The sequence below is a fragment of the Eurosta solidaginis genome, chromosome 3, assembly GCF_040869045.1.
Source record: "Eurosta solidaginis isolate ZX-2024a chromosome 3, ASM4086904v1, whole genome shotgun sequence".
Lineage (NCBI taxonomy): Eukaryota > Metazoa > Arthropoda > Insecta > Diptera > Tephritidae > Eurosta > Eurosta solidaginis.
In genome coordinates, this window is record NC_090321.1 from 258999445 (window position 1) to 259019288 (window position 19844).

Consider the following 19844-nt stretch of genomic DNA (forward strand, 5'->3'; position numbering starts at 1 on the left):
CCAACCATCTGATTTTCGGCCTATCCAGTATTCTTCCGAGTCTATCAAAGATTTTGGAAAAACTTTTATTGAACCAAATTATTAACTATCTGACAAAAGAAAATCTGCTTTCACAAAACCAATCAGGTTATCGTAGGGGTCATAGCTGTTCAACCGCTATGCTTAAGGTAATGGAAGATATACGCCCTTCCTTTGATAACGACGACCTGACAATTCTTGCATTGTTGGATTTCTCCTAGGCTTTTGACACTGTCTGTCACAAAATTTTTATTTATAAGCTTAAAAGATATTTGGTTTCAGTAGGGATGCTGTAAGGCTCATAAATAGCTACTTGACAAACAGGTATCAGGGGGTAATGTGTAGAGATAGTAAATCCAGCTTATTGCCGGTGAAATCTGGTGGACCTCAGGGCTCTATTATTGGTCCAATTTTATTTACATTTTATTTATCTATTCATCAGTATGAGGATGATGCGCAAGTATACCTCTCGGCACCTATTGGGGTAGTGGAGTACTATGGGTGGAAGACTTCCAGATCATGCGATCAAAGTGTTGTGCTAGTGTAGTATGTAGGCATTTTACGCATGTTAGTAAAGCGCGAAGGCAACATCTGCACGGCGATGCACTGAGTTAATCGAGTGATGCGTTTCAGTATGTGCTTCGACAACCTTTTTTGTATGCGTACAAGAGCTTGGAAGTCTTGGCGCTACATAGCAGTATAGTTTCGCTGCACTTCTATCGATGCTATGGAAGCCCGCCTGTCCAGCACTAAATTGGTAGTGTTCTGCAATAATTGTACAATTTTTGTTTATATTTATTGGAATGACATGATTTAATATCATTCGGTAGTTCATTATAGGATTTAAGACCTTTATAATACAGATTACATTTCTCTGCTTCAGTTTTATAAGCCGGCAGATTAAAATCATTTTTATTACGAGTATTTACAGAGTGCATATCTTTTACATATTTTATATTAGTCCTCAAATACGCAGGCAAAGTTCCTTCCATAATGTTTTTAATAAATTTTATGATATAATAAAAAAGTTGCTGTCTAATGCTAAGCCAATAGAGAGCATAGCATGTCTCTGATAGGTGTGTCATACCGTTTTTTGTGAATGAATCTCATAGCTCGGTTCTGTTGCTTTTGTAGCTTGTATATCTGACTATCTCGCAAGATGAAAAATATAGTTGGGCAATAAATAAAATGTGGTTCGATTATAGATCTGTAGACGATGATTTTATACCTTCTATTTAAATATTTGCAGGTTCGTTTTGTAAAATATAACTTTTTCGCTATTTTTCCTACCGTTAATCCAGGTGCTCGTTGAAATTCAGCTTATCATCTATTTTTATTCCCAAGTATTTTATGGTGCTGACTTTTTCAATTAGTTCGGTATTTATATTTAAGTTTCGTAGCTCACTGTTTTGAAAATTGCGTCTAGATATAACCATAAATTTCGTTTTATTGACTTCACTTTTAGTCTGTTTACGCATAACCAACCATATAAGCTGTTAAGATCTTCTTGCAGCTTAGCATATATTTCAGTAATATTGTTCCCACTTATCATCAGCAATGTATCATCAGCAAATAATTTTATTTCGCAGTGCTTAATGGAGCTAGTTATATCATTAATATATATATTGAACAGTATGGGTGCCAGCACAGACCATTGAGGTAGACCAACAGGTACCTCCCTTTTATCCGATACGGACGTTCCAATCACTGTTCTTTGGTATCTGTTAATTAGGAAGTCTTGAAACCATTTTAGTTCTATACCAGAAACGCCAATGTAAGAAAGCTTTTTCAGCATTAAGTTTTGGTCGATCGTCTCGAATGCACGTTTTAAATCTAAAAACACAGCTAATATGTGTTTTTTCCTGCTTAAGTCTTCTTTCCAGTTAGCTACAACCAAATTCAAAGCACTTTCACAGGAATGTTTCTTTCGAAAACCAGATTGTTGAGGTATAATAATTACATTATCTTCTAAATATTTTACCAGCTGAATTTTTACCACTGTTTCCAAAATTTTGTCATCACATTGCAACGTGTTAATAGGTCTTATCTCGTCAGCTTTGATGGTATTTTTAACTTTTTCTAAAGGCACAACTATAGAAGATTTCCATAAACTAGGAACGAGACCTTTATCTAAGCTATCATTAACAAGTTGATAATAGAAAAAACCTGTATACGTTATGGAGTCTTTAACGACTCCTTCCGACACAAGTTTCTTCCCTCCAATTTTATTTTTAAACTTACTTACTATATCAACTATTTCTGAAGTGGATACTTTCTGAAACTTAAAAACATTAGGGCCATTTCGTCATCTATAGTACCTTCATTACTAAAAGAAGTAGGAATATTGATGCTAATCACCAATATACTATCAATGAAATAGTTATTCAAAGACTGCCCTATTTCATTTTCCTCTGTGTAGAGTTGGTCGTTTATTTTAATTTTCTAATACCATTGTTTTCTTTAGCCATGTTTATGGAATTTTTCAAGTTTTCCCACATGACCTTACTATCACCAACACTAAGGTTGATTTTGTCTTCCATGTACTTGGCTTTTTTATCTTAATTAGCCGTTTATATTGGCGTTTCGCACTATAATATTCACTCCATTCTCCAGTGGATAGGCTGATCTTGTAAAGATTTAGCTTACGTTTATTTAATTTAGCCAGCTCAAAATCATACCACTTGTTCATAAGTTTGACACTGACTTCTTTAGAGTGTGTCACGGTGGTCACTGCGCTTCATAGCGTATTATATAGGAATGTTGCCTTATTTTCGATACTCAGATTTTCAAAGTCAGTGTAGTTAAGCTGTCGTAATTCATTAACAAGGCTGTCGCTTGTATAATTTTCCCAGGAAATTATTGTTCTCTTCGTTCTCATCTGAAATAGTTTATGTAATTTGATTTTGAATTTAATCGTTTCATGATCTGAAATCTGAAACCGATATATCTTTACTAAACTTAGTTGACGTACTTATCTGAACTCACTTTGTCTTGACATAAAAAATGGACGAAATCCGACTATGACCACGCCCACTTTTTCGATATCGAAAATTACGAAAAATGAAAAAAATGCCATGATTCTATACCAAATATGAAAAAAGGGATGAAACATTGTAATTCGATTGGTTTATTGACGCAAAATATAACTTTAGAAAAAACTTTGTAAAATAGGTGTGACACCTCCCATATTAAGTAGAATAAAATGAAAAATTTCTGCAGGGCGAAATCAAAATCCCTTGGAATTTTGGCAGGAATACGGTTCGTGATATTACATATATAAATAAATTAGCGGTACCCGACAGATGATGTTATGGGTCACCCTGGTCCACATTTTGGTCGATATCTCGAAAACGCCTTCACATGTACAACTAAGGGTCACTCCCTTTTAAAACCCTCATTAATACCTTTAATTTGATACCCATATCGTACAAACACATTCTATAGTCACCGCTGCTCCACCTTTATGGCGCTATCTCGAAAAGGCGTCCACCTATAGAACTAAGGCCCACTCCCACATAAAATAATCATTAACACCTTTCGTTTGATACCCGTATCGTACAAACCATTCTAGAGTCACCCCTGGTCCATCTTTATGGCGATATCTCGAAAAGGCGTCCACCTATAGAACTAAGGCTCACTCCCATTTAAAATAATCATTAACACCTTTCGTTTGATACGCATGTCGTACAAACCATTCTAGAGTCACCCCTGGTCCATCTTTATGGCGATATCTCGAAAATTCGTCCACCTATAGAACTAAGGCCCACTCCCATTTAAAATAATCATTAACACCTTTCGTTTGATACCCATATCGTACAAACCATTCTAGAGTCACCCCTGGTCCATCTTTATGGCGATATCTCGATAAGGCGTCCACCTATAGAACTAAGGCCCACTCCCTTTAAAAATACTCATTAACACCTTTCATTTGATTCCCATATCGTAAAAGTACATTATAGAGTCACCCCTGTTCCACCTTTATGGCGATATCCCGAAATGGCGTCCACCTACAGAACTATGGCCCACTCCCTTTTAAAATACTCTTTAATACCTTCCATTTTATACCAATGTCATACAAACATATTCCAGGGTTACCCTAGGTTCATTTTCCTACATGGTGATTTTCCCTTATTTTGTCTCCAAAGCTCTCAGCTGAGTATGTAATGTTCGGTTACACCCGAACTTAGCCTTCCTTACTTGTTTATACATAAAATTATTTAAGCGCGTTCCCCAGAATATCTATTTCCGAAGCTTTCGTTTGCGCGGTCAACTCGTACTTGCAATCTTATTATACCGCACTTTAAGTACTCGGTGACATCCAGAATGTTTTTCGTTAGACCTATGCAATTGTGGAATGCTTTGCCTAATAAAGTAAAGATAGAACCAAATCCTAAGCGCTTCAAGTTAGTTGTACACCAGATCCTTTGTTAATGAACTTATGAAAAATATCTATGCTTTTGTCTAACTTCATTTTTCATCTCACTTTTTGAATTTACGCTCTGTTAGTAACTAATATTAAATATATTAATAAGTAATAAATTTGTACTAGTATTAAGTAAACATATCAAATACCACACTGTAAAAGACTATGTCTTATATGTGCATTAAATAAATTTAAATAAATTGAATTTCATAAACAAAATTATTTCTTGTTTCAATTTGTGTACAAATTTTTCAAAATTGGTTAGTTTGGTTATTGTCACCTCTTAATGTTATGTGGGTGTGCTCGGCAATTAAATACATTTACCTTATGATCACAGTACTTGGTTTCAATGCGAAGGTATTGAAATGTTGGTAGATTTTTGGGCTTTGAGGGTAGAAGTGGTAGAAAATGAAAATGGGTCAAAATATTGGTAGATCTACCAATAAAGTGGTGCATTGATTAGCAGCACAGTGACACATCGAAATAGCATCAGACTAGGGATGTGAGTATCACTTAGTGTCACTCATAATCATCAAACTGCCCTCCACCTAAGTCTGATCATCCCGATCAGACAAATCTCTCGATCTAAACGCTGCTAGCATCGCCAAATTTACCACTCTTCTATTTCGTGGTTTCCTAATTGCTTGTATGCGGTAGATGACATCACTGATCATCTTCACAACTCTGTACGGGCCTTCCCAACTGCACCGATATTTGGATGGAACATCTTTCCGCCGGTGAGGGTTGTATAGCAGTACCAAATCTCCCTCCCGGAAACCTTACGAATTATTTTCCTTGTCGTACCTGTGTTTCATCTCACTACTCATTACCCTGGGCCGTTCCCTCACACTCTGTTGTTTGACCAATGAAGAACTACGTCGCAGAGCTTGATCTTGACGGATTGACTTTGCATCATCAGTATCGTCTTGACGTTTCACAACCGTAGTGAGCGCGGGCTTGCATCCTTTCTGGAAAATTCTTTCAGTCGTTTTAGTGCGTCCGTTAGGGGTTGTTAATGCCAGTGTTTCTCTCGCAGGTATCTTTGATTTGGTTTGTTTGGCCCATTCGTTCCATCAACCTTCACCTTTAACTTTCTTGGCCTTTTTCGACTCTTCTCAACCAGTACTCGATTACTGCTGAACCCTTTTTTCAAACTGAAGATGCGCCCGTAACTACAGTCAGTACACGCTCCTTGCCATCCACATTCCCTCTGACGGTAAGACTGCTTGATTTCCTTCCAATTTGCGACACAGATATCACAGGGCATTCAATAGCTGGAGCTAGCTCTCGATTTTTCCATCTGGCACGCTCTTGCTCATCTCCTCCATCTTTACGTTTACGGCCACCCAAGTTGGAGCTACCAGGACCAATATCGCAATGACGTGCAATGTGACCGGGCTTCCGGTATTTGAAGCATTTGTTAACTTTTTTACTCCGCTTTTGCGATCCTTTCAGCGCCACCAATATTGCGTCTACCCACTCTGGCCTTTCTACTTCCACACATCGTGTTTTGAAAACTGGTTTACACAGAAGCGACGCTGTTTCCTGAATCAGAGCTTGTGACACCGTTTCTGCGAATGTTGGCTTTGGGTTTGCGTATATAGCCCGCTTTGTTTCGACGTCCCGTATGCCATTTATAAAGCTCTGAATCTTTACCCTTTCAGTGTATTCTACGGGCGCGTCCGCATTCGCTAAATGTGCTAGCCTTTCAATATCCGACGCAAACTCTTGCAATATTTCACCAGGCCTCTGGAAGCGGTTCAGCAACTCCATTTGGTATATCTGTGCTGAGTTCCGTATCGTCTCTCTAGAGCGCCCATCAATGCTTCATAACAGTTCCGTTCTCCCTCAGGAATAGTCTGTAGGATTTTAGCAGCAGATCCTTTCAATGCCACGAATAGTGCAGCAACTTTATCTTCAGCACTCCAGTTGTTCACTGCTGCGGTCTTCTCAAACTGAATCTTAAACACCTGGAAAGGAACAGAGCCGTCAAAAGATGGTGTTTTTACCTTCTAATTGCTCGCTGGCACAGCTGGGCGGTTTAGGTGTAACTGCTCCATACGACCTTTTAACGCTTCTATCTCGGCATCAATTTTGTCCTTGAGTTGTAAAATTTTTGCATCCTGCTCTTCCAGTTTCACAAAGAGCTGCGATGATACCTGTTCCGAAATTTGTGTCGACATTTCAGATATACGTGCCTCTTGCGCTTCCAGTTGAGATGCCAAATATGTCTTCTGTTCTTCCAATTGCGATGTTATACGTGTCTTCTGTGATTCAATCTTCGCTGTTATACGGTTCTCCTGCGATTCTAGTTGAGATCACATTTGTGACGACATTTCTGAAATGCGTGCCTCCTGCTCCTCCATCTTGGATGTTACTGTCGACGTTTGTGCAGATATTGCAGCTAATATTGTGTTCAAGTCTGTGTTCGCCGTTGTCTGCGGTGTTTCGTTTTTCTCCTCAACTTTGGTTGTTGTTCGTCGCCATCAAGATGAAAGACATATTCTTCCACGTTAATTCCTTCTGCTTCCATTGCCTCTCGTAGTCTTGCCTGAAGTTCGAGTTTATTGCCGGTTGTATTCAATCCACGGCTCTCCAACTCCTTCTTCAGTTGCTGGATCTTCAATTCACTGAACTTTGCCATGTCCTTGTTGTCCTCTGGAATCTATTCAACAATTCCTCTTCTGACACCAATTGTAATGAATTTACTTGCAAATCCTCTTATTTGCCCTTTTGCTAAGTTCGTATCACTAAACTGTTGAATAAATAACTCCAATATTGAATAATGGAAAAATGGCCTTTATTAAAGTATTTCACAATAGGGGACTCATGTAACCGTATAAATGCCTTATAAAGTGTGTAAACGTATAAATTTATCTAGTGCGTAAACGAGCTGTCAAATTTTTTATGAAAAATCATTTACACAATTTGTATAAATTTACGCGCACATTTCATTGTGTAAACGCGGTAAACTCAAAGGAATGCAACCTTGCAGACATTACAGCAGGCATTTTCATCAAAAATCTCCAACATCAGCAAGTAAAGGCGTTTTAGTTTTGATTTTTCACTTAATCAAAAAAATTTTGTTTGGCAATAATACAGCTGATAAACAATCAAGTTTATCAAGAGTATTACTAGGTGCGTTCATATAACAGCGTGTGTAAATGGATATAATTTTACACCTTATAAGTTTATATGCTTTCATGAGTCCCCCTAATAACACTTATACTTTGCAACTAGCTGGCTTAATAACCAAACTGATTGATAGCTTAAATGAAACTCACTCTATAGCCCGACAGATTGCGTGCTTAATCAAAACTGCTCGATAGCTCAAATAAAACTGAATTCCAGCGCCTCTACATTTGCTGCCTTTTATACTCTCTGATTTCAACGGGCGCATCTTCTAGGCGCTTCCATTTCCAGAATCTACTAGTTGGCCATCAGCTCTCAAATTTCTCAGCTGTAACTACAATTGCACGATTTTATAGCTTCTCTCATTGCATACTTTCAGGAGTATCTCAGATATATACATGTGGTTGTGCTTTGCTTCTCAGCTGCGTGTACCTACATATGTGTAGACATAATGATTGATTCGTTTATGTAGATACAAGTGACTGCCTGCTTTATTGTTGTTGTGACTTCATTTACTTAGCATCAGACTAGGGATGTGAGTATCACTTAGTGTCACTCATAATCGTCACAATATAGTTAAATGTACCTTTGTATAAGTTATGCATAAAATACCTGAAAATATTCTTGCATAAGATTTTATTTGATATAAAAACAAGTAAGGACGGGACTGTCTTCGGCTGTGCCGAAGACTTCATACCTTTAATGAATGGGGCTTAACAATAATCTTATCCCATTCGTAATCTCCGAATAATCGGATGTATAAGATAAGAAATATATAGTGAACAGATCTACATACCTAAACGATTTTTAAGATAAATATAAAATAAAATATAAAATAAAAAATAGGTAGGTACTTTGTGTGAGGATGCAAAATTTCAGGTTGTTTGTGGTCTGCGTGTAAAAACTATGACTACGAATCACGTATTTCAACAATATATGACGTAAACGTAACTATTTGATGAAATTTTATGAATTTTGAAGCTTCTAGTCGTAAAAAAGGGGCAAAAAAATACAGTTTATATGGGGTATATAATATATGTACCACCGATCTCTATGATTTTTTCAGACAACAATATATGCTATACACGTAAGCATTTGGTGAAATGTGAAGCTTCTAGCTGTTAAAATGGGGCCGAAATCGCAAAAAAAAAATATATATATATACTATATATATATACTATATATACCATCATATATATATTATATACGTCACCGATCTCTATGATGTTTTGACACAACAACATATACTATATACGTAAGCAATCAGTGAAATTTGAAGCTTATAGCTGTTAAAATGGGGCTAAAATTGCGAAAATATATATATACATATACTATATATATATACTATATATACCTCCATATATATACTATATATACCACCGATCTGTATGATTTTTTCAGACAACAATATATGCTATATACGTAAGCATTCGTTGAAATTTGAAGCCTCTAGCTCTTAAAATAGGGCAGCAATTACGAAAAGTTTCTTATCTGAACAATCGGTTGTGGGGGATATATACTATATATACGACCGATCTCATTAATTTTTTTTCAGTGCAATATACGAAATTATATGGTGAAGTTTGAAGCTTCAATCTGCTAAATTGAGTAAGATATTACAAAAGTCCTCTTTTTCTGAAAAATCGGTTGTATGGAGGATATATGCTATAGTGGTCCGATCCGGCCGGTTCCGACAAATGTCTAATCGGACACCCAAATACACCCGCTCACCAAATTTTATCAAGATATCTCAAAAATTGAGGGACTAGTTTGCATACAAACAGACAGACGGACAGACGGACATGGCTAAATCAACTCAGCTCTTCAACCTGATTATTTCGGTATACTTAATGGTGGGTCTATCTATTTTCCTTTAAGGACTTACAATTTTGGGTTTTAATTAATGCAGAGTTCAATAGAGTCTTAAGTCGTTTAAAGACGCGTTTTAGGTTAAAAATCAACGTTTGAAGTCCCAAAAGAAGACTCACCTATTTGTAAGGTGGTTGTTGACAGGTCATAACAAAAAAAATTATTGTTTTATATGCGCAATCACTAATGAAGAAACTTGAGATGAGACTGAAATACTGAACTCATCTGTTAATTCGGGCTAACCGCGCAGCAGACTATTTCAGTCAAATTAAACTTTGAAAAGGGCAAACAAAGTGGACTATGGTAACTTTGGATTTGTCTTGCGAATTCAATACTTATACTTTGAATATCCAGTATTTACGATTTGATATTTTTGGGTGTCCGATACCTGTAAAGCGAAACTTAAATTTATTTATTTATTTATTTTATTTAAGTTCAGTCTACAGAATTTATTTCTTACAGACTAGATATAGTACTCAGTCAATCAGTTAAAAATAGTGTACAATTTTAATTTAAATATATTTATACTATCATTAATCTCAATAACGCTAGCATAGGTACTACATAATCTAACGCTCCTAGCAATCGGCTCGTTCATGGCGTAATTAATAGAGTGGAATGTGTCTACCAATAAGATAGCTTTCTGAAAAAATTTTGGAAATAAGTCGCAGGAGTCGACAGTATTGTCAGAGATAGCGCCATTATATTCCAAGTTCTTTGGGAATCCATTTGTTTTCCTTCTGGAACCTATAAATTTCAAAAAGCCACTCGGATTGGACTTTAAATTCGTGTCTACGGTATACATATAGTGCCTAAATAAGAAGTTATGAAGATGATCATACTCCTTTCTTAAATGAATGAAGTTAAGACGATTGACTTCAGAACTATTTTCCTTGAACCTCTTAAAATGCTTAGTCTTATTATTTCTCGAGTTAGAGAGTCTTAGATTGAACCAAGGTGGCTTAATTATAGCTGCGCATTTTTAGAGGAACAAAATTAGAGATGGCTTCCGAAAAAATGGAACACTATATATCGTAAGAAGTATTGGGACAGACGGAATTTTTCAGAAACTCCCAATCGGAAGAGTGCAAAAAATTATTAATAGACTCATTGTTGGTATTCATGTAATCACGCCGAACTGGTTGTTCGTCATTTACGGTATCGAAACTAAAAAACATAATACTAAGGAAAATTGCCATATGAAGAAAGCTATTACTCAAAATTGGAGATAGACATTCGCGGCATTATACTTTTAAATTATTAGTAACAAATATTAGATCTAGGATTTTATTATTGTCATTCCGAACTCCGTTACGTTGCAGAAAACCATGAGAGAGCAAAGTGCTTACGACATAGATTTCGACGTTAGAGCTAAGATTATACAGTATTAAGGTTTTATTATGATTTCCCCAAGAGATATTGGGTAGATTAAACTCGCCTAAGAAAATTATTTCATCACGAGACTTCAGAGAATTTGAGATTGCAATCACAATTTTAAATGTTTTACATACATTTCTATATCACTACCAGGAGGAATATAAGAGGCTTTCCAATAGGATTGGGTGCGATTGAAAGAAGGCGAGATCTGCAAATGATCGATCAAGCCCATTATAGCTGCAGGAAATGTTTGTGTGAAAGTGTCCAATTAAAATTTCAATTATTGATAAAAGATACAAAAGATTTATAAAGCTTTTAAAAATGACATTTCCATATTAATTTCCTATTACATGATCTCTATAAACCTAAGTAATACAATTTTACTCTATCAAAATAACAAATTCAAGGATTTTATGCATATTCCAGAGAAATGAAATGCGTGCTAAATTGGGCAGATATTTTGCTATACTTTTTCAAAGAAAATTTCCATGTAGTTGCTTGTTTATATATTTGTACAGTTGAATTGTGCTATTGAATTGAGAAAGGCTACGTGGGTTGATATGATTGGTATGATTGTTTTTGTTTTTAACAAATAAATACAGAAAAATACAAACTGTACACTTAATTAGTTGCATCTGTTTCTAAATTGCTAATAGATATGTTATATTTTATACCGCCACAAAACCCGAGTTGGAAGCACTGCATTAAGTTTTGAGCAGCAATACTGCCCGACATGAAGCGAGCTGAGATAATCAAGAAACTAGTAAAATAAACAGATCAGTAGCGCTATTCACTAACTTTTAACGTACCTACATACGAGATTTTTAACATAAACACATTCGTTTGTTATATCACACATGCGATTCACTAACTTAGTTTTAACAACACTTGTTAACTATCATTTCGATGTGGCAATGCTGGTAGTGAAATGTCAAAATTTACGAAAAGTTCAAATAGGAATCGAAAAAAAAACAATAAATTTTTTGTACGCGCCAATAATTTTATGCAGCTATTTTAGCAAAGGGAAGTATTTTTGATATATATTTTATATTTAGATCATTTACTGCTTTTATTTCTCATTTTATATTTCAGAATGGCACCAAAAACTGCATCATCCATAAAACGAAGCCGAGCAACAGCAGAGCAGATAAGAATGATGGTGGACCTGCTTGAAGAGGTCCCTGGGTTTGCGTCCGGCAGATTCCAACGGATGCACGACAAGTTGGAGCAGCACAAGCAGTGGAACAAGCTAGCGGGCAAGCTCAACGCCGTTGGGGGAGCTTCAACGAGTACAGAGCAATGGCTTACGGTAAGTACTGAGGAAAAAAAGGGGTAAATTTTAGGGATATGAAAATCCGTTTTTAACTAACTTCCCGGTGACATAGGGACTCCAAAATCACCACATATTTTGGGGCGTACTAATACTACAACTTGTAGAAAACAAAATTGAGGTAGGTGATGCAGGGACCGAGACATCTAGAAAATTAGTTTTCCTATAATATATGTTTCCTGTGGGATATACCATATGTTTTAGTGAATGTGATGCCCAGACATTTCAAATACAAAAAAATAAGGTTCACCCTAATAGTTAATACTTTTTTACAGGTCTGGCGCGATCTAAAAAATCGCACGAGCAATCGAGTAAAGGACATAAATAACCAGCGGGCCCAAACGGGAAATAGATTGATCTCGGTGGCGCCTTTGACCGATACAGAGAAGCGCATCGTGGAGCTAATTGGAGACCGATATGTTGAAGGCGCAGGCATATGTAGGGACAGTGTGCCTATGGATGAGGTCAGTATATAGTTATACAGCTATACCTATTATCAGTATTATCTTATTGATTCATTCTATTTTAAATTTTTAGGAAATGCATTTGGTGATGGAGGAGGATGAAGGAGAAGTGGAGTACCTCGAGGAGCTAGATGCCAGTAGCGAGGTGCAATCCCAAGGCGAGGGTGAAGAGCAGCCAACCACATCTTCTGCTGCCATTGCAGTAACGAAAAGATGTGCTGCAACCACCCCTACAACTCCTGCAATTCGCCCTAGAACTCCCACAACCACCCAAAGAACTTCTGCACAAACTCCTCGCAGGTCCTCGAGAACGAAATTCAACGATGAGGAGGCCGAGCACCAAAACAGGTTTTTGGCGATTGCTGAGAAACAGGCAGATACTATGAGGGTAAGAAATAATTGAAAGTTCAATATATTTTACAATGTATAAAATCCTTAATTAAATTAAAAAATGCCAACAGTGTCCTTACAAATTTAAAATATAAATTTGTTCATCCTCTAGATGCTGGCCGAAAACCAAATAAAGTCTGCTGAAAATCAAGAAAAGCAGACGGAGGCAACGTTTGCAATGGCCAAGGCAATGGAAATAATGGGAAAAGGGTTGGAAGTGTGTGCCGAAGCTTTTTTATTAAATAAAATGTTATTAAATATTTTTTTAAATAAAATGTAATTTTGCACAAACCAAACGAAAGTAAACAATGTTTTAACAGCTTACACAAAATCTGCATTAAAATAGCACATGCCAAATCGACTACGTTAAATTATCGGATTTGGAGTTGGCAAAAAGTTAGTGAATCGAAAAAGTGTTAAAATTTATGTTAAGCTAATTTAACATCTCCAAATGTAGTTAAAAAAGTTAGTGAATAGCTGTTCATGATCTAAGAGACATTCAACCGAAAACGAATTTGTATAGCTCTTTCGTTTTAAGCCACTCACAAAAATCTTGCCTACCTTACCTACACAACAATAACTTATCGTCTGAGCGCAACGGTTTGTAAACAAAGAAAGGGAGCACATCTTTGTCACTACACTGCCTGCCGTTAAAGATAATAGAGGGACTCATGAAAGCATATAAACTTATAAGGTGTAAAATTATATCCATTTACACACGCGGTTATATGAACGCACCTAGTAATACTCCTGATAAACTTGATTGTTTATCAACTGTATTATTGCCAAACAAAATTTTTTTGATTGTTATAAAAATTAAAAAATGCCAAGATTAAGTGAAAAATCAAAACTAAGACGCCTTTACCTGCTGATGTTGGAGATTTCTGATGAAAATGCCTGCTGTAATGTCTGCAAGGTTGCATTCTTTTGAGTTTACTGCGTTTACACAATGAAATGTGCGCGTAAATTTATACAAATTGTGTAAATGATTTTTCATACAAAATTTGACAGCTCGTTTACGCACTAGATAAATTTATACGTGTACACACTTTATAAGGGATTTATACGGTTACATGAGTCCCCCTAATCATACTTAACCCTTGTAAAAGCAAAGTAAGATATGATCGCTTAATCCGCTTTCTAACACTACGCGGTTTGACACTGACCGGAGTGTAACACTGAACGAATTACCGGGGTATAGAAATAGGGATGCAATAATTAGAGAAATATATAGTGCATTATATGAGAAATATCGAAAATTTTACAGAAGTCGTAGAATAGGGTATCCAAAAAAGCGTAGTTATATCAACATTAAGAGTCCAAACATGTAAGTCAAGGTTTTCGACCCGTTCAAAAGTTATCCGCGCAAAACAGTACAGCTACTACACACCCTAATGCACTACAATTTCTACACTATTTTGCACCACAGGAGTACAACTCTGCCGAATAGACCCACAAAATCTGAGATAGAACAAGCATTATGGTTAGGTGAGCACAGCTTTAAACAGCTGATACATATCTTACTTGTAAACCTTTACAATGCTCATAATTCGAAACTCAATTGATTCGATTGACATTTGATCCGAAAGGCAATTGAACATTGTTTACTACATGTAGGGTTATAGCATTTTGAAAAAAACAAATTTTTTTCAAAATATTTAAAACTTATTTTGAGTTGGAAAACGGTGTTTTTTCAAAATGCTATAACTTTTTCAAAAATTGACCGTATGGGATCATTTTTTTTTTTTAAATATGTTTTTAAATTTACTTTTCGGAAAAAATACCAAAAAAAATTTTAAGTTTTTTTTCAATTAAATAAAAAAAAAAAACAAAAAATTCTCGGCCCACTCCGGGATTAGTGGGGATGATTGCAGAATTGATTGAAGTTTTTATGAGAAAAAAAGGGCAAAATTCGAAAAATCTAGAAAAACTGAAAAATTACAACAAAAAAAAAATTTAAAAAATTTTTTTTAATTTTTTCCGAAAAGTACATTTAAAAACAAATTGTAAAAAAAAGATCCCAAACGGTCAATTTTTGAAAAAGTTATAGCATTTTGAAAACAAAAACGGTGTTTTTTTAAAAATTCATAACTTTTTTAGAGTTGGATGAAAAAATTTGAAAAACTTCTGAAAAACGTCTTTCGTAAGCTAGAAAACGAAGAAAAACTTTCAGCCAATTCTATAGGGGTCGGGTTCAAAATTGGTCGAAATGGGATGGAATACCCCATATATAGTTTGGCAGCTTAATTTGAGGTCATGTTTCCAACAGAGTGGAATACAGTCGAATGGGTTGTTAATAAGAGCATAATCGGATTGCATCAATATACCTTAAATCTTGGTATCAATATTAAAGATAAATGTAGAAAAAACAAGTAAGGAAGGCTAAGTTCGGGTGTAACCGAACATAACATACTCAGTTGAGAGCTATGGAGACAAAATAAGGAAAATCAATCTGGGGTAACCCTGGAATGTGGTTGTATAACATGTGTATCAAATGAAAGGTATTAAAGAGTATTTTAAGAGAGAGTAGGCCATAGTTCTATGGATGAACGCCATTTAGGGATATCGCCATAAAGGTGGACCAGGGCTGACTCTAGAATTTGTTTGTACGATATGGGTATCAAATGAAAGGTGTTACTGAGCATTTTAAGAGGGAGTGGGCCTTAGGTCTATCGGTGGACGCCTTTTCGAGATGTCCCCATTAAGGTGGACCAGGGGTGATTCTATAATGTGTTTGTACGATATGGGTTCCAAATGAAAGGTGGTAATGAGTATTTTAAAAGGGTATGGGCTTTAGTTCTATAGGTGAACGCCTTTTCGAGAAATCGCCTTAAAGGTGGACCAGGGGTGACTCTAGAATATGTTTGTACGATATGGGTATCAAATGAAAGCTGTTAATGAGTATTTTGAAAAGGAGTGATCCTTAGTTCCATAGGTGGACGCCGTTTCGAGATATCGCCATAAAGGTGGACCAGGGGTGTCTCTAGAATGTGTTTGTACGATATGGGAATCAAATGAAAGGTGTTACTGAGCATTTTAAGAGGGAGTGGGCATTAGGTCTATAGGTGGACGCCTTTTCGAGATATCGCCATTAGGGTGGGCCAGGGGTGACTCTAGAATGTTTGTACGGTATGGGTATCAAACGAAAGGTGTTACTGAGCATTTTAAGAGGGAGTGGGCATGATGTCTATAGGTGGACGCCTTTTCGAGATATCGTCATTAGGGTGGGCCAGGGGTGACTCTAGAATGTGTTTGTACGATATGTGCATCAAACGAAAGGTGTTACTGAGCATTTTAAGAGGGAGTGGGCATTAGGTCTATAGGTGGACGCCCTTTCGAGATATCGCCATTAGGGTGGGCCAGGGGTGACTCTAGAATGTTTGTACGATATGGGTATCAAACGAAAGGTGTTACTGAGCATTTTAAGAGGGAGTGGGCATTAGGTCTATAGGTGGACGCCTTTTCGAGATATCGCCATAAAGGTGGACCAAGGGTGACTCTAGAATGTTTGTACGATATGGGTATCAAACGAAAGGTGTTACTGAGCATTTTAAGAGGGAGTGGGCATTAGGTCTATAGGTGGACGCCTTTTCGAGATATCGCCATTAGGGTGGGACAGGGGTGACTCTAGAATGTTTGTACGATATGGGTATCAAACGAAAGGTGTTACTGAGCATTTTAAGAGGGAGTGGGCATTAGGTCTATAGGTGGACGCCTTTTCGAGATATCGCCATTAGGGTGGGACAGGGGTGACTCTAGAATGTTTGTACGATATGGGTATCAAACGAAAGGTGTTACTGAGCATTTTAAGAGGGAGTGGACATTAGGTCTATAGGCGGACGCCTTTTCGAGATATCGCCATTAGGGTGGGCCAGGGTGACTCTAGAATGTGTTTGTACGATATGGGTATCAAATGAAATGTGGTAATGAGTATTTTAAAAGGGAGTAATCCTTAGTTCTATAGGTGGACGCCTTTTCGAGATATCGCCATTAGGGTGGGCCAGGGTGACTCTAGAATGTGTTTGTACGATATGGGTATCAAATGAAAGGTGGTAATGAGTATTTTAAAAGGGAGTAATCCTTAGTTCTATAGGTGGACGCCTTTTCGAGATATCGCCATAAAGGTGGACCAAGGGTGACTGTAGAATGTTTGTACGGTATGGGTATCAAACGAAAGGTGTTACTGAGCATTTTAAGAGGGAGTGGGCATTAGGTCTATAGGTGGACGCCTTTTCGAGATATCGCCATTAGGGTGGGCCAGGGCGACTCTAGAATGTGTTTGTACGATATGGGTATCAAATGAAACGTGGTAATGAGTATTTTAAAAGGGAGTAATCCTTAGTTCTATAGGTGGACGCCTTTTCGAGATATCGCCATTAGGGTGGGCCAGGTGTGACTCTAGAATGTTTGTACGATATGGGTATCAAACGAAAGGTGTTACTGAGCATTTTAAGAGGGAGTGGGCATTAGGTCTATAGGTGGACGCCTTTTCGAGATATCGCCATTAGGGTGGGACAGGGGTGACTCTAGAATGTTTGTACGATATGGGTATCAAACGAAAGGTGTTACTGAGCATTTTAAGAGGGAGTGGACATTAGGTCTATAGGCGGACGCCTTTTCGAGATATCGCCATTAGGGTGGGCCAGGGGTGACTCTAGAATGTTTGTACGATATGGGTATCAAACGAAAGGTGTTACTGAGCATTTTAAGAGGGAGTGGATATTAGGTCTATAGGTGGACGCCTTTTCGAGATATCGCTATTAGGGTGGGCCAGGGTGACTCCAGAATGTGTTTGTACGATATTGGTATCAAATGAAAGGTGGTAATGAGTATTTTAAAAGGGAGTAATCCTTAGTTCTATAGGTGGACGCCTTTTCGAAATATCGCCATTAGGGTGGGCCAGGTGTGACTCTAGAATGTTTGTACGATATGGGTATCAAACGAAAGGTGTTACTGAGCATTTTAAGAGGGAGTGGGCATTAGGTCTATAGGTGGACGCCTTTTCGAGATATCGCCATTAGGGTGGGCCAGGGGTGACTCTAGAATGTTTGTACGATATGGGTATCAAACGAAAGGTGTTACTGAGCATTTTAAGAGGGAGTGGATATTAGGTTTATAGGTGGACGCCTTTTCGAGATATCACCATAAGGGTGGGCCAGGGGTGACTCTAGAATGTTTGTACGATATGTGTATCAAACGAAAGGTGTTACTGAGCATTTTAAGAGGGAGTGGACACTAGGTCTATAGGTGGACGCCTTTTCGAGATATCGCCATTAGGGTGGGCCAGGGGTGACTCTAGAATGTTTGTACGATATGGGTATCAAACGAAAGGTGTTACTGAGCATTTTAAGAGGGAGTGGGCATTAGGTCTATAGGTGGACGCCTTTTCGAGATATCGCCATTAGGGTGGGACAGGGGTGACTCTGGTATGTTTTTGTACGATATGGATATCAAATTAAAGGTATTAATGAGGGTTTTAAAAGCGAGTGGCCCTTAGATGTATATGTGAAGGCGTTCTCGCGATATCGACCAAAATGTGGACCAGGTGATCCAGAAAATCATCTGTCGGGTACTGCTAATTTATTTATATATGCATACCACTAACAGTATTCCTGCCAAGATTCCAAGGGCTGTTGATTTCGCCTTGTAGAACTTTTTCATTTTCTTCTACTTAATATGGTAGGTGTCACACCCATTTTACAAAGTTTTTTCCAAAATTATATTTTGCGTCAATAAACCAATCCAGTTACCATGTTTCATCCCTTTTTTCGTATTTGGTATAGAATTATGGCATTTTCTTAATTTTTCGTAATTTTCGATATCGATAAAGTGGGCGTGGTTATGGTCAGATTTCGCCCATTTTTTATACCAAGAAAAAGTGAGTTGAGGTAAGTAGGTGGGCTAAGTTTAGTAAAGATATATCGGATTTTGCTCAATTTATTGTGTTAACGGCCGAGCGGAAGGACAGACGGTGGACTGTGTATAAAAACTGGGCGTGGCTTCCGCCGATTTCGCCCATTTTCACAGAGAACATTTACCGTCATAGAATCTATGCTCCTACCAAATTTGAGAAGGATTGGTAAATTTTTGTTCGACTTATGGCAATAAAAGTATTCTAGACAAACTAAATGAAAATGGGCGGAGCCACGCCCATTTTGAAATTTTCTTTTATTTTTGTATTTTGTTGCATCATATTATTACTGGAGTTGAATTTTGACTTAATTTACTTATATACAGTAAAGATATTAAATTTTTTGTTAAAATTTGAATTTTAAAAAAATTTGTTTTAAAAAGTGGGCGTGTTCTTCATCCAATTTTGCTAATTTTTATTTAGCACATATAGAGTAATAGTAGTAAAGCTCCTGCCGAATTTCATCATGATAACTTCAACGACTGCCAAATTACAGCTTGCAAAACTTTTAAATTACCTTCTTGTAAAAGTGGGCGGTGCCACGCCCATTGTCCAAAATCTTACTAGTTTTCTATTCTGCGTCATAACGTCAACCCATCTACCAAGTTTCGTCGCTTTATCTGTCTTTTGTAATGAATTATCGCACTTTTTCGGTTTTTCGAAATTTTCGATATCGAAAAAGTGAGCGTGGTTATAGTCCGATATCGTTCATTTTAAATAGCGATCTGAGATGAGTGCTCAGGAACCTACATACCAAATTTTATCAAGATACCTCAAAATTTACTCAAGTTATCGTGTTAACGGACGGACGGACGGACGGACGGACATGGCTCAATCAAATTTTTTTTCGATCCTGATTATTTTGATATATGGAAGTCTATATCTATCTCGATTCCTTTATATATGTACAACCAACCGTTATCCAATCAA

At 37.1% G+C, this 19844-nt stretch overlaps 1 protein-coding gene across 1 annotated transcript in view; it reads left to right on the forward strand.

Annotated features, from left to right (window-relative positions):
- The window catches only part of LOC137247107 (uncharacterized), a 66130-nt gene extending 52753 nt beyond the window's left edge, over positions 1–13377 (forward strand). The window contains exons 2-4 of the mRNA XM_067778181.1: positions 12425–12613; positions 12687–13001; positions 13116–13377. Coding sequence (XP_067634282.1) covers positions 12425–12613; positions 12687–13001; positions 13116–13283 — 672 coding nt within the window. The 3' untranslated portion in view covers positions 13284–13377. The remainder of the gene's footprint in view (positions 1–12424; positions 12614–12686; positions 13002–13115) is intronic.
- The last annotated feature ends 6467 nt before the right edge of the window (positions 13378–19844 follow it).